The sequence below is a fragment of the Phyllostomus hastatus genome, unplaced genomic scaffold, assembly GCF_019186645.2.
Source record: "Phyllostomus hastatus isolate PE091 unplaced genomic scaffold, TTU_PhHast_1.1 phas_scaffold_345, whole genome shotgun sequence".
NCBI lineage: Eukaryota > Metazoa > Chordata > Mammalia > Chiroptera > Phyllostomidae > Phyllostomus > Phyllostomus hastatus.
In genome coordinates, this window is record NW_025334024.1 from 23558837 (window position 1) to 23572439 (window position 13603).

Genomic DNA, 13603 nt, shown 5'->3' on the forward strand with positions numbered 1-13603 from the left:
CCATGCCATTCAGTCAGCTCTCCTCCATTTGCAGAAACTCAAATTACATGGTAGGGTTAGTAGTTTGTGGAATATTTAACATTTAACCAAAAGTTTGCAGCCCAGGCATTCATATGTCTTTCTCACTACTACAGCTCTGGGGTAGAAGAGAAAGGATGAAAAGGAGCTGCATCACCTCACTTTTCATTGAATACTTTTACACTTGGGTTTTGTCAACTTTAGGACTGTTAGAGCAATAGTAATTGCTTTGCCATTGCTTCTATGAAAAATGCCAAATTTCAGCTATTTGTTTATATAATTTAGCTGCAAGCCTTTAGATCAGTCCTCAAAGCCAGGTTGTTTTCTGGTTGGAAAAAAAATTGAATAATTATAAAAAGTAAACATTCTGCCCTGGCTGGTGTAGCTCAGTGGATTGAGCATGGGCCTACAAATCAAAAGGTTGTCAATTTGATTTCCCAGTTAGGGCACATGCCTGGGTTGCAGGCCAGGTCCCCGGTGGGGGCATGTGAAAGAGGCAACCATACATTGATGTTTCTCTTCCTGTCTTTCTCCCTCCCTTTCCCCTCTCTAAACATAAATAAATAAAATCTTAAAAAAATTTTCATTTGTGGAAATAGCTAGATTTAGAATGTGCAAACATCACTTCCAGAAATACAAATACAACACTACAGTGGAAAACATTAGAGGTGATTACCTTAAATTGTTTTGTTTTTATTTATGAACCAGTATTTATAATTCAATATCAAGGAATTATATACATTTAACACACCCTCATGCTCATATCACATCCTATTCTAAATTTGTGTCTGAAAATGTATAGGTAGCCCTGGCCATGTAGCTCAGTTGGTTAGAGTGTCATCCTCATACACCAAGGATGCAGATTTGAGCTCCACTCAGGGCACGTGGCAAAAATCAACCAATGAATGTATGAATAAGTGTAAAAACAAATCAGTGTATCTTTCCTTTCCTTCCTCTCTGTAAAGCCAATAAATAAAAATTGAAAAATTGAAAAGAAAATGCATAGGCAGGCTTTTACAAAACAAATTTGTTTAGTGACTATATGATCCACAGTTTAGGGCCAGGCTTCATTTGAAAGATAAGGAAATAAATGTCACTGTAATCACTGTTTGAAGCTTATACTTAATACCTGCATTGATACGCCTCAATTTTACATAAAAATAAGTAAAATTAGCTGGTCATTTGCAGTAGTGCCTATTAAAATGTTCTGCAAGATTGCTATTTAACTCTCCTTTTCTTTTCTTAGGGACAGTCTCCCTCAATCCGCCAACTTATCATGCATGCAATGGCAGAATGGTACATGCGAGGGGAGCAGTACGACCAGGCCAAATTGTCTCGAATACTTGATGTGGCCCAGGACTTGAAGGTGAGCTTGGAGGGACAAAATAACACTTTTATTTATTAATAATAAGAAAAAAACATTTTTATGTAACAGATACCTTGGGAGTAATGAAGATGTAACTAGCTTTTAGTAAGAATGGTTTGAAAGAGAAATTTTGTCTTGTAAGTAGAAAGAGATTGGAAGCCCAATAGTTTTTAGATAATATACAAATATCTAATTTAAGCAGCAAAATTCATTTACATTGGGCTGAATTTTGTTTGGTTTTTCAGTGATATTTGCAGTAATATTTATTTTAAAGCAAATCATAATTGACCTCAGTTGTAATCTGGGAGATATAACTTCTGAAGAAGCTGCTTAGGTTTCAGCCCTTTGGCAGCTTTCATTATCATTAACAGTATCGTTGAGAAATAGTCTGACTTTGATAAGTAGGGGCATCGTTTGGTGGTATAGTTTTGCTAAGGTTACATGAGCCTGAGTTTAGGTTTTAAAAAAACGGGTAAGGATTATTTTTCATAATTTCTGTCTTGTTCTAGTTATATGAAAAAGCACAGGGTAAAGTTTATTGTTAAGGTAGACCCAGGATAAAACATTCGCCTTATTTTAAGTAGGTACTAATGTTACCATTGAAGGACTACGCTGTTTAAAAAATTATGGGCAAGAAAATATTAGTAATATGTTTTATTTAGACTTGTTTTTGAAAATAAAAGCAGGAAACAAAATAGGACAGAGACAGAAAATTACTTAATTGTTTGACTTGTAGTTTCCAATATTCTTTTTCTTTAGGCCTTGTCGATGCTGCTAAATGGTACTCCATTTGCCTTTGTTATCGACCTTGCTGCACTGGCTTCACGTCGTGAATACCTCAAACTTGACAAGTGGCTCACAGATAAAATTCGAGAGCATGGAGTAAGCAGGATTTGTCCATTTATTACTGATTTTAAATATTGATGGCTAAAAGAGCTAAAGAAAAATAACTTTTTATATGGCAATTATGATGTTATTCTGGGTTTCAGTCATAGTGTTCAGTCTTTAATCTGAAATCAATTTATATTTAATCTGAAAGCAATTAAGGTCAATTTCAAATACACTTAAAAACTTTCTCTTTCTCAGGAGCCTTTTATCCAAGCATGCATGACTTTTTTAAAGAGACGGTGCCCTTCTATTTTGGGTGGACTTGCCCCAGAGAAAGATCAGCCCAAAAGTGCTCAACTTCCTCCAGAAACTCTGGCGACAATGTTGGCCTGTTTACAAGCTTGTGCGGGGTAAGAAGCTTATGCTTGAGAATGACCCTTTAATTTTAGAATTGTATTATATGGATAATTGTTGATTTGGGGAAGGAAGGATGAATGATTAAAAGCAACACCAGCTTAGATAATCCAGTTTTTAAAAGATTTTATTCATTCATTCATTCATTGAGAGGGGAAAGGAAAGAAACATTGATATGTGAGAGATGATCAGTTAACTCTCTGCACTCCCCCAACCAGGGACCTGGCCTGCAACTCCAGCATGTTCCCTGACCAGGAATTGAACCAGCAACCTTTTGGTTCATAGTCCGGCGTTCAATCCACTGTTTTTTAAGTTTAAAGTACTATACAATGTAAAATCAGTTTTTGTTTCTAAATGTCAATAAATTAAAAACTCAATTAAGAAATTAAAAGGAAAGATTAATTTCTTCCTGAAAGTTTGGGCCAAAAACATGGGTGCACGTTATTCACAAGAGTGCATTATACACAGCAAAATACGGTAATTCACTATATCTATTTGGTATCGTTCTGACTATTCAGATTTTCTGTTCCTTGTCAAAATTTGTCCATTTCATCTAGGTTATCTGATCTATTGGCATGTTATTGCTTCATATTATATCCTGACAGTCATTCTTCTTTATGTAAGGTTGATAGTAATGTCCTCTCAATTTTAGGAATTGTGAGTGTGTTTCTCTTGGTTGGTATAGCTAAATGTTTGTCAATTTTGTTACCTTTTTCAAAGAACCAATATTTTATTTTGTTTTTCTGTTCTCCATTTCATTTATTTAAGCTCTGAACTTGATTTCTTCTATTTGTTTTGGGGTTCGTTTGAATTGTTTAAAAATTTGTTAAGATGAAAGGTTAGGTTTTTGAGATTTTTCTCTTTTTTTTAACATGCTAATGTTTATTCTTCGATTATAGGAAATTAGAAATTGGTTCTATGTTTATTATTTTTTATTGAATTTATTGGAGTGACATTGGTTAATGAAATGATAGATTTCAGGTATAGAATTCTGCAACACATCATCCACTTACTGTATTTAGTGTTCACCACCCAAAGTCAGGTCTCCTTCCATCATCGTTTATCTCCCTTATATTCTTCTCTCCTACCTCCCAAACCCCAGAGATTTTTCTTAATTGGGAATGTTATGCCATTGAATTTCCACCTATGAAATGCTTTAGGTTTGGTATTGTTTTCACTATCATCTGAAAGTATTTTGTAATTTTCTTTGATCCATCAGTTATAAAAGCATATTGTTTAATTCTTATTTGTCAATTTGCTAGTTTTACTTCCATTACTAATTTTTAGTTTCATTGTGGTAGAATATACTTTATATGATTTTGGTCTCTTTAAACTCCTGACTTGTCATATGGTCTGTCCTACAGAATTTTTCATGTGTGCTTGAGGATGATGTGTGTTTTGCTGTTGTGTGGAGAGTGTTTTGTATATATCTGTTAGGTATAGGTGATTTATAATCTTCTGTTCTTACCTATTCTGTTTTGTCTGAGTGAATTTTACTTTTTAATGACAGTAATAGGATTTTGAATTTAGGAGGAAAGATCTAAGTATTAAGTTTGTACACAGCTTATGACTACCAAGCGTTCCACAGTTTTTGAGGGTTATGAGACAATAACACTTTGAGACAGGCAGGTGGGTTTTTCTGTTAAACATTTATCCAAGTACTTGACATTTTAGAAATCAATTTTCCACATTCTTACCAAAAATACTGATTATTTGTGTGGTCATTTTACCTAAACTTAAATAAATGCCTTATCTTTGACTTATAGGAAACTAGTATAAAAACTGCTTGTTTGCTTTGATACGTCCTGGTTTGAGTGTCATTTTTGACAAAGTGGTTGAGAACATGGATTGTTACCTGGAATGTTTTAATATATATTGGTTGTACTACACAAGGTTTTGTTTCAGAAGTGTAAATTAGACTTGCAAGAGAAAGCCAATGCTTAGAACATCCTAGTGATTAATGACAGATGCAAAGACATAGGATATGGTGGAAATTTAACCGTATATTTCAGCAAATTTTCTTTATTAGAGAATCATATTTGTCTTTTTAGCTGTTCTTGGAAATAACGTGATATTTTTCACTTTTCTTTTCTCTTTAGGAGTGTTTCTCAGGAGTTATCAGAAACCATCCTCACCATGGTAGCCAATTGCAGTAATGTTATGAATAAGGCCAGACAGCCACCACCTGGAGTTATGCCAAAAGGTCGCCCTCCTAGTGCTAGCAGCTTAGATGCCATTTCTCCTGTTCAGGTAATTGTACCTCTGTATTTGGTACATCTGCATTTGTTTGTAGACGTGGAATAGAATAAACTTCTGCATCATCATTAACAATCTACTCAAAGGAAAACTGTCTGAGTTTATTACATTTTAGATAATTGCATGTCTAGTGTACACTACTACATTTTAAAGGAGATCCATAAATAGGTATTGTAGTTGAGAATAGATTTTAAATATTAAATGGAACATGACTCTGAGAGGAAAGATACAAAGTAATTTATGCAGGTAAATGGTTAAGGGCTTTTTAAAATAAGAATAACTTAGACTTGAGGAATAAGCACTGCCTTTGAACCTGATGTGTCTTGTTTGTAGCTTCACGGGCCAAGCAACAGTGCTAGAGCATAAGGACTTGTTATAACTGGGGCTCTTCAGCTCTCAACTGAACTGCTCTTTTAAAAACAAGGTACATTTAAGTTACTCCCTGACACCAACCACCCCCTTCTCTCTGGGAGCAACATATTTCGCTTCTGTTTTCACCTGCATTGAATGACAGATTGGGGTTTAAGAAGGAACATTTAGTGATTCCTTAGTGGCCACTTTATGAAAGACATTTGGTGTATCATTTGCTGTAGTCATGAAGATCTGAAATAATGCCACAAATTAAGAAGCTTGAAAGTACAGTTATTAGATATTTTTAAAAAACCTTAGTGAATAGTATATCTTGTTTTTGTTATTGTTTTTCTTTTTTATTGAATTAGAACTAATCCTCTCCAGTCCCTACGATTTTCAAATTTTGACAAGATTTGCTTGTTTTGATGGAATGAATCTGATTTATAATGCTTTTATTGTACTGAAAGTTAAATGTTTGAGAGATTCTTTTTGTTTTAAAGGGAAATTGTAAAGACCTAATGTAATAACTGTCCCATATCACTACTAAATGTTCAGTATTACAGCTTCAGGGCAGTTCATCTTAAATGTTGGATTTTGTAGCCCTTGTATTATGGCTCTGGTACTTGGGCAGGGGTTTACTTTTTAAATCTGTTCCATCTCTGATAATAGGAATAAAAAGACTGGCACACTTGATGACTTGATTTTGGGATTTAAGTATCATTACGATTGTATGGGGTTTGCCGTTTACTTACTAAGCACACAAAGAGCTGTTACTAAAGATTGCTTTACCTGTGTCATATTGTCAGTCTTTGCTTAAGGTATATTTAATATATTTTTATAATGTTTTTCTTTAGATTGACCCTCTTGCTGGAATGACATCTCTTAGTATAGGTGGTTCAGCTGCCCCTCACACCCAGAGTATGCAGGGTTTTCCTCCAAATTTGGGTTCTGCATTCAGTACCCCTCAGTCACCAGCAAAAGCATTTCCGCCCCTTTCTACCCCAAATCAAACAACTGCATTCAGTGGTATTGGAGGACTTTCATCACAACTTCCAGGTAAGGGGATGGGACGGACGCAAGTTATTTGTAATATTCATTGTGCCTTAGTTTCTGTGGTGACTTGATAAGAAAAACTGCTTAAAGGAAATTGTCTTCCACATCCAGAGTTGGGAAGAGTAAAACATTATACTATTATAATATTAATTCAGTTGAATTGCAATTAAGATATTTTAGTTGTAAACTTAGTTGAATTATTCAGTAAGGATTCTGTGTTGCCAAACAACATTATAAACACTAACAAGTGTGTTAAGCACAAATTTTAAAGGACGTCGGCATAGATCAGAACTCAAGGCTTTGTAAATTACTGAAGGTTGATTTAATAAAGGTAGAAATATTTCACTCATCAGATTCAGGTGCATGTTCTGCTTCCTTGAACTTAATCTACTTTGAAAATTATAGTAAATTCCTAAAACTTTTTAAGTTTGTCATATAATTAGGCTTTTAGCTTTATATCGAGGTCAAGATTCCTTTTTTCCCCTTCTCTCAGACCCACTTCTTTCTCCTAAGTTAGTTGCACCTTTGATCTTTCAGGCTATAAGTTTAGAGTATTAAAACCTAAGGATTAAAGTGTTATAATTACCCTGTAACCTAGTTAATACTGTTGTTGTGTGGTTCTGCTTGTTCATTGATTTAAACCAAATTTACCCTATTTAGTAAGGCCTTAGTAAAGTCCTAACTATTAGAATTCTGTTTGCTAGACTAACAGGAATCAAGAAGACCTGGCTCATGCTAACTTAGTGGATAGTAGCTTGAAATTCTTTCATTGTAATCATTGAGGAAAGCAAGCCAGTTCTTGTTTTGATTACCTTATATCTTATATCACATGAGAATGTACAGTTAAGATTTTTGCATATTATTATCTTACCAAGAATATAAAGAAACTAATAATTCTAAATACTAAAGAAATTTTGGCATTGTCTGTTTTTGTATACTCTTACTAGTTTAGATTCTCTAAAATTAAATAGACATTATAAGAATTAATAAAGACCCCGCCTTTTAAAATAAGAAATTACATCTTTGATGTGAATACAGTCAAGAATGTGAGTAATGATAAAACTTCTGGCTGCTTCGTTCTCTCTAGTAGGTGGTCTTGGCACAGGCAGCCTGACTGGTATAGGAACTGGGGCCCTTGGACTTCCTGCAGTGAATAACGATCCTTTTGTACAGAGGAAACTGGGCACCTCTGGACTGAACCAGCCTACATTCCAGCAGAGTAAGATGAAACCTTGTAAGTGGTAGTGTTGTCTGTGATTGTGAAGCGTGACTGATGCACACAAACCCTTTTTTTTTTTTTTTTTTTTTTTAAATTTTATGTCCAATTTGTTGTCTCTGCAGTTATGGACAAAAACATTGACTTACTGTATTGTCAGTGGGGCCACATGTTGATGGACTTCTTAGATCAGTGGGAGCAAATTCACGAATTTGAATTACTAAAATGGAAATTTGATGTACACTCTACCCTTGATTTGGATTGCCAGAAAAAAATGACGGTTAATAAGAGTTAGCATCCTTAGGGGTGTTATCCTTAAAGTAAGATGTATAGTAAAGAGGAAAGTAAAATCTTATACTTAGATTTTATTAAGTAAAAAAAAACAATTTTACACTAATCCTAAATTTTTTAGATTAACAAATCAGAAACAGCCAGGAGGACTTCAGACTTCTGTTTAAGCTTGGCAGTTTATAAAATAAACAACTTTTATTTTAAGGTTATAACTTTATGATATATATAACCTTATTACATGTAATAAATACTGCCATATATTGGCTAATATATATGATGTTACTTAAAACAATTTTTAAAGTTTCACCTTAGTTATCCCAAAGTCAGAGCTAAGTCATCTTTGTAATACATGGAAAGGTGTATTGACTTAATAGTTGTTGGGACTAAATATTCATTATGCAAAATACGACTGTACCAAATGTTAGTGTGAAAGGCCTGTCTGAGTGTTACGTTTTGTAGCATGCTTTGTGTTTATATCAGTATGTCATGCACATGCATTGATGATTCTTATATGGTAAATGTGGTTTTTATTATTTTTATAAAGTAGTAAAGACTTGTTAACCTTGAGTGAGGTTGTATTAAGGATAAATGCATTGTAAATTTGAACCTGTGAAAGTCTTCAGGAAGAAAATATTAAGTTAGATGTATAGTTTTAAGGCAGTGTTGTTAAAATCCTTATGTGTACCAGAACAGCGGAATATTAAAACTTGACCACTTAATACTGTCTTCAGTTTATTTTTTTCCCCCTTAAAATTAAAACTATATTGGTCTCTCTGGCTCTATGTGTGCATTATGGGGGAGTGAAGTAAGAGCCTAAATGCCCACTGGTTGCTTTTCTGTTTCTAACAGCGGACTTGTCTCAGGTGTGGCCAGAGGCAAATCAGCACTTTAGTAAAGAGATAGATGATGAAGCAAACAGCTATTTCCAGAGAATATATAATCACCCACCACATCCAACCATGTCTGTTGATGAGGTGAGTGTCTAGGATGATAGAAATCTTTATGGTCTAGGTAAATCTGAAATGCCCTTTCAAGTTTTTAGAAATCTACCTCAGAGTTTGTTGGTAAGTCTGTGTATCATTTGAAACTTTAACTTTTATCTCAAGCTCAACTTATTATGAAATGTGCTGCTTAATAATTCTATTAATAGCCCTTAGGAAGTCTCTCAGTAATAGTTTCCTTTATGTGTGTCTTGTTTTTGTCTTGCTTTTTCCAGGTATTAGAAATGCTACAAAGGTTTAAAGACTCTACCATAAAGAGGGAACGAGAAGTATTTAATTGTATGCTAAGGAACTTGTTTGAAGAATATCGGTTTTTCCCCCAGTACCCTGATAAAGAATTACATATAACAGCCTGCCTGTTTGGTGGGATAATTGAAAAAGGACTGGTCACTTACATGGCACTAGGCCTAGCCCTGAGATACGTTCTTGAAGCCTTACGCAAGCCTTTTGGATCCAAAATGTATTATTTCGGGATTGCTGCACTAGATAGATTTAAAAATAGGTGAGTGGATAGGTTTCCTGTGAAACTTATCTTTTTTTAATATAAGGGAAAATAACAACTCATGTTTCAACTAGTTCTTACCATGCCCCATTATTATTTCTATGTTAACGAATCCTAACAACTGTGAACTAGAAGGGGAAGAAGTGAAACAGTTCAAGTAATTACAGTTATCAGATAAGTGGTAAGAACAGTATAAAATGAAATTGCAGGGGGAGCTTGTTGTTTGAGGTATACTTTTTACACAGTCAAAGCCACCATTTTAGGTGTACCGTTGTTTGAATTTTGACAAATTTATAGTCATGTGTAACTAACACAATCACAGTCAAGATACTGAATATATTCTTCACCCCCAAGAAGTTATCTTGTTTGCCCTTTAAAGTTCACCTTCCCCTACCTCTAACCCCTGGCAGCCACTGATGTGAGTTAGCTCTAGTTTTCCTAGATTGTTACTTGAATTGAACCAAACATAATGTTTGTGAATCTGATTTCCTGCACTTAGCATAGCGCTTTTGAGATTCATCTGTGTTACTACGTGTTTCAGTAGTTTCTTTTTATTGCTAACTAGTATCCCATTGTATAGATTAACTACAAATTGTTTCTCCATTCACCTGTTGGTGAAAATTTGAGGTGGGGGCGGTTTCCCAGATAGCAGTTTTACTGGCTCATTGTAATCAATTTTAAGTAAAAATAAAACCTTTTAAAAAACATTGTTTTCTGATGTAAAATGAGGTGAGGTTTATAAATACCACTCCCCTCTACTTCTGTATTCTTCCTTTTGGCATTCTCTTCAAATAAGGTAGTTGATAGGTAGAATGGGAGAAATGGCCTAGACTAGCATTTGGAAGAAAATTTTGTTAATCGTGCTGCCACTGTTCTTACTTGAAATAATGAATGAATATTTTCATTGGCAGATTGAAGGACTATCCCCAGTATTGTCAGCACTTGGCTTCTATCAGTCACTTTATGCAATTTCCACATCATTTACAGGAGGTAAGCGTCTTCCATACCTAAAACCTTTCTGATAATTGGAGGGTTTGTCTATTTTGATTTGACTTTGGATGTTGAGAATGGCATTATGATTTGTTAATGATTGGCATGATACAGGTATGCACATTGTTTGTTGCTTATTTTGCATCTTAGACTAGATTGCGGGGAAAAATGCATTCTTTATCTTTTGTAGGTAATGGTTTTGCTTGATTTATACTAAAAGGCTTTTAGCCTGGTAATGCTATCGAAGGATAGACATCTTTTACTGTTACCAAGAGAAACTTTGCCAGATTTTAAAAAGGATTTGGAATGTGAGCCTTGAATATAAATAAGTTATTCCTTTGATTTAAATATGATTCAAGGCTGTTTTGTCTAAGACTTAGACCAGTGTTACTAAAAAAGATAGCCTTCTTACCCTGCTTTGATTACTTTAAAGTGTTTCTTAAAAAGGAGGCAGTGCCAGAGGGAAAGGACCTAGAGAATATACGTTTTAATACATTTTATGTGATTCTTCTTGCAATTGCTAAACCTGTCCTGAACATCCATCCAGTACCATTGCTTACCCTCTAGTTGGCTTGGCATTGTGTTTTGTTTTGTTTCGTTTGTAGTAATAGCTTTACTGAGAGGTAATTCACATTACATTGTGTATTTTGGGCCTTAGGTTTGTCATCAACACCCAAATAAAAAGGTCAGTTTACTGTATAAATTTAAGTAGTTGAAATATGTGTGTTAAGAAATTTATATGTAGGTATTTGTGGCTGCTTTTGGGGAAGTTATTTTGCTAGATGACTTCTTTCATAATAATATTTTACCCCCAAAGAGGTTGTGGTATATCCACTTATGTATTACATGTTGAGGAAGATGGGCCAAGGTGGGACAAAGGAGTAAGGAAGATAAGATGAACCACAAGCAATCTGTAATGATCTTTAGCCTCTCAGAAGTAAGAGGTGTGTAATTCAAAATTTTCAGTTTTCTGTTAAGAACTTTTTTCGTGTGTTTTCCTCTCCCTACTTCTATAGTATATCGAGTATGGACAGCAATCTAGAGATCCTCCTGTGAAAATGCAGGGCTCTATCACAACCCCTGGAAGTATTGCACTGGCTCAGGCCCAGGCTCAGGCCCAAGTTCCAGCAAAAGCACCCCTTGCTGGTCAGGTTAGCACTATGGTAACCACCTCAACAACCACCACTGTTGCTAAAACGGTTACTGTCACCAGGCCTACCGGAGTCAGCTTTAAGAAAGATGTGCCAGTAAGTAGGTCTACCTTTTTTCTCTTCCAAGATTTGTTATGTTATAATATATGCAGTAATGAGCGTGCATTTTAATTTTATTGTAAAGGGCACATGCCTGCTATAAAGAGCAGCATCTCTCCCTGTCTATCTCACAAGATTTCCCAGAGGCAGCCACTATTGAACAGTTCAATGTTTATTCTTGCCAGCACTTCAGTGCACAATCATCCACGCCATGTGTATTTTATACTAAAGGAATTTGTATACATTTTTCCTGGGATTTGTCAGTTAAGCATTTTAATTTGTTTATTTCATGTACTTTATTTCTTTAGCCTTCTATTAATACAACAAATATAGATACGTTGCTTGTGGCCACAGACCAAACTGAAAGAATTGTAGAGCCCCCAGAAAATATCCAAGAGAAAATTGCTTTTATCTTCAACAATCTCTCACAGTCAAATATGACACAAAAGGTAAGCATGCTGTAGTAGTTTACATATCACTATTTCTATATTTATATATTACTAGTGCTATTTATTGTTATCCCTAATGAGTTGGGGTTTTTTAAATTTCATATTCTGCATCCTTTTTAGTACTTCACTTTAGAAGTAGAAAGTAATAGGATCAAAACAAAGGGAATGTGCCTGGTTGGTATAGTTCAGTGGATTGAGCGTGAACTGCAAACCAAAGGATTGTCGGTTTGATTCCCAATCAGGGCATATGCCTTGGTTGCAGGCCAGGTTCCCAAGTGTACTCGGGCCGTTTGAGAGGCAACCACATACTGATGTTTCTCTCCCTCTCTTTCCCTCCTTCCCCCTCTCTCTAAAAATAAAATAAATAAAATCTTAAAAAACAACAACAACAAAGGGAATATGGATATATCACTAGTGGCTGTGGTTTTGTAGATGTGAAATAGCAGTAGTTTTAAATGTATTATTTTGCAGTGAGTTGCAAGGATTTTAAAATAAACTTCATGATCTAATGATAGCAGGTACTTCTACTCTAGAGGTATCCAACCTGTGCCCTGTGGGCCGCATATGGCCTAGAATGGCTATAAATACAGCCCAACACAAAATTGTAAATTTACTTAAAACATTACCTAGTTTTATTACCTAGATATGTACATTTTATATATTAGTGATCACAAACTTTGGACCTGCTTGGTGATTTGAAAAGATTATCAAATGGGCCGCTACATAATTAGGGTTATTATGTGAGTGCTTTCTTGTTCATCTATAGTGCGGATATCACGAAAATTATGCACAGACCTTGTTTTTGCTGATCAGTTTTCTTTAGTGTTTGTGTATTTAAAGTGTGGCTCAAGACAACTCTTCTTCCAGTGTGGCCCAGAGATGCCAAAAGGTTGGACACCCCTGTTCTACCCACAACTCATGTCCCTCCCAGAAACCATTCAGAGCATTTATTAGGAGCTTACTGACTGAGGTATACCTTGTGAAACGCATAAGGAATGATGCTTCCCTTACAAGATTATATGCTAAGACAATACTTAGAAATGGACATTTTAGCCAGTAAGGTTAGACTAAACAAGTGGATCTGAGATATACGAGGTCTCTCTGGAAAAAGTTCAGCCATCGTTAATATGTGAGAACAGTACACAGTTTGTTGACATCGATGTAACCTGGCAGCCAAGGAGGGTGGACTGGAATGCACGTGTATAAACAGTGACGATTTCACTCTACTAATCAGTGGGAGCAGGAGATGCTGTCGAGTGAACATGGGTACTGTGTGGCCATTGCATTCAAAATGACTGAGTAGAGCAACAAATCTGCATCAAATTTTGTGTTAATCTTGAATATTCTTTTGTGGAAACTATTGGATGATTCAGAAGGTTGCAGCTATGGGCAGTCAGTGATTGGCAGCTTCATCACAACAAAGAGCCCATTCGTGCATCACGTTTCCTGCAGAGTTTCTTGGTGAAACATCGTCACCCAGGTGGTTCAGACCCCTTACAGCCAGATTTGGCACCCCGTGGCTTCTGGCTTTTCCCAAAACTAAAATCACCTTTGGAAGAAAAGAGGTTTCACACCATCAGTGAGATTCAGGAAAATACGACAGAGCAGCTAATGGTGA

The 13603-nt window shown here is 35.4% G+C and overlaps 1 protein-coding gene and 1 non-coding gene across 8 annotated transcripts in view; both read left to right on the top strand.

Annotated features, from left to right (window-relative positions):
• CNOT1 (CCR4-NOT transcription complex subunit 1) overlaps positions 1–13603 on the top strand; it is a 74299-nt gene that overhangs the window by 36023 nt on the left and 24673 nt on the right. For 3 of the 7 annotated variants that reach the window (XM_045818983.1, XM_045818982.1, XM_045818986.1), the window contains exons 14-24: positions 1265–1384; positions 2144–2266; positions 2471–2622; positions 4726–4876; positions 6088–6289; positions 7374–7520; positions 8643–8767; positions 9010–9296; positions 10208–10286; positions 11303–11533; positions 11845–11985. In XM_045818983.1, coding sequence (XP_045674939.1) covers positions 1265–1384; positions 2144–2266; positions 2471–2622; positions 4726–4876; positions 6088–6289; positions 7374–7520; positions 8643–8767; positions 9010–9296; positions 10208–10286; positions 11303–11533; positions 11845–11985 — 1758 coding nt within the window. The remainder of the gene's footprint in view (positions 1–1264; positions 1385–2143; positions 2267–2470; positions 2623–4725; positions 4877–6087; positions 6290–7373; positions 7521–8642; positions 8768–9009; positions 9297–10207; positions 10287–11302; positions 11534–11844; positions 11986–13603) is intronic. The other 4 variants (XM_045818985.1, XM_045818989.1, XM_045818984.1 and 1 more) reach the window with 2 other exon arrangements.
• LOC123806230 lies at positions 5179–5314 on the top strand. The gene has a single exon (XR_006783463.1). It is a non-coding gene; the product is annotated as a small nucleolar RNA SNORA50 (small nucleolar RNA).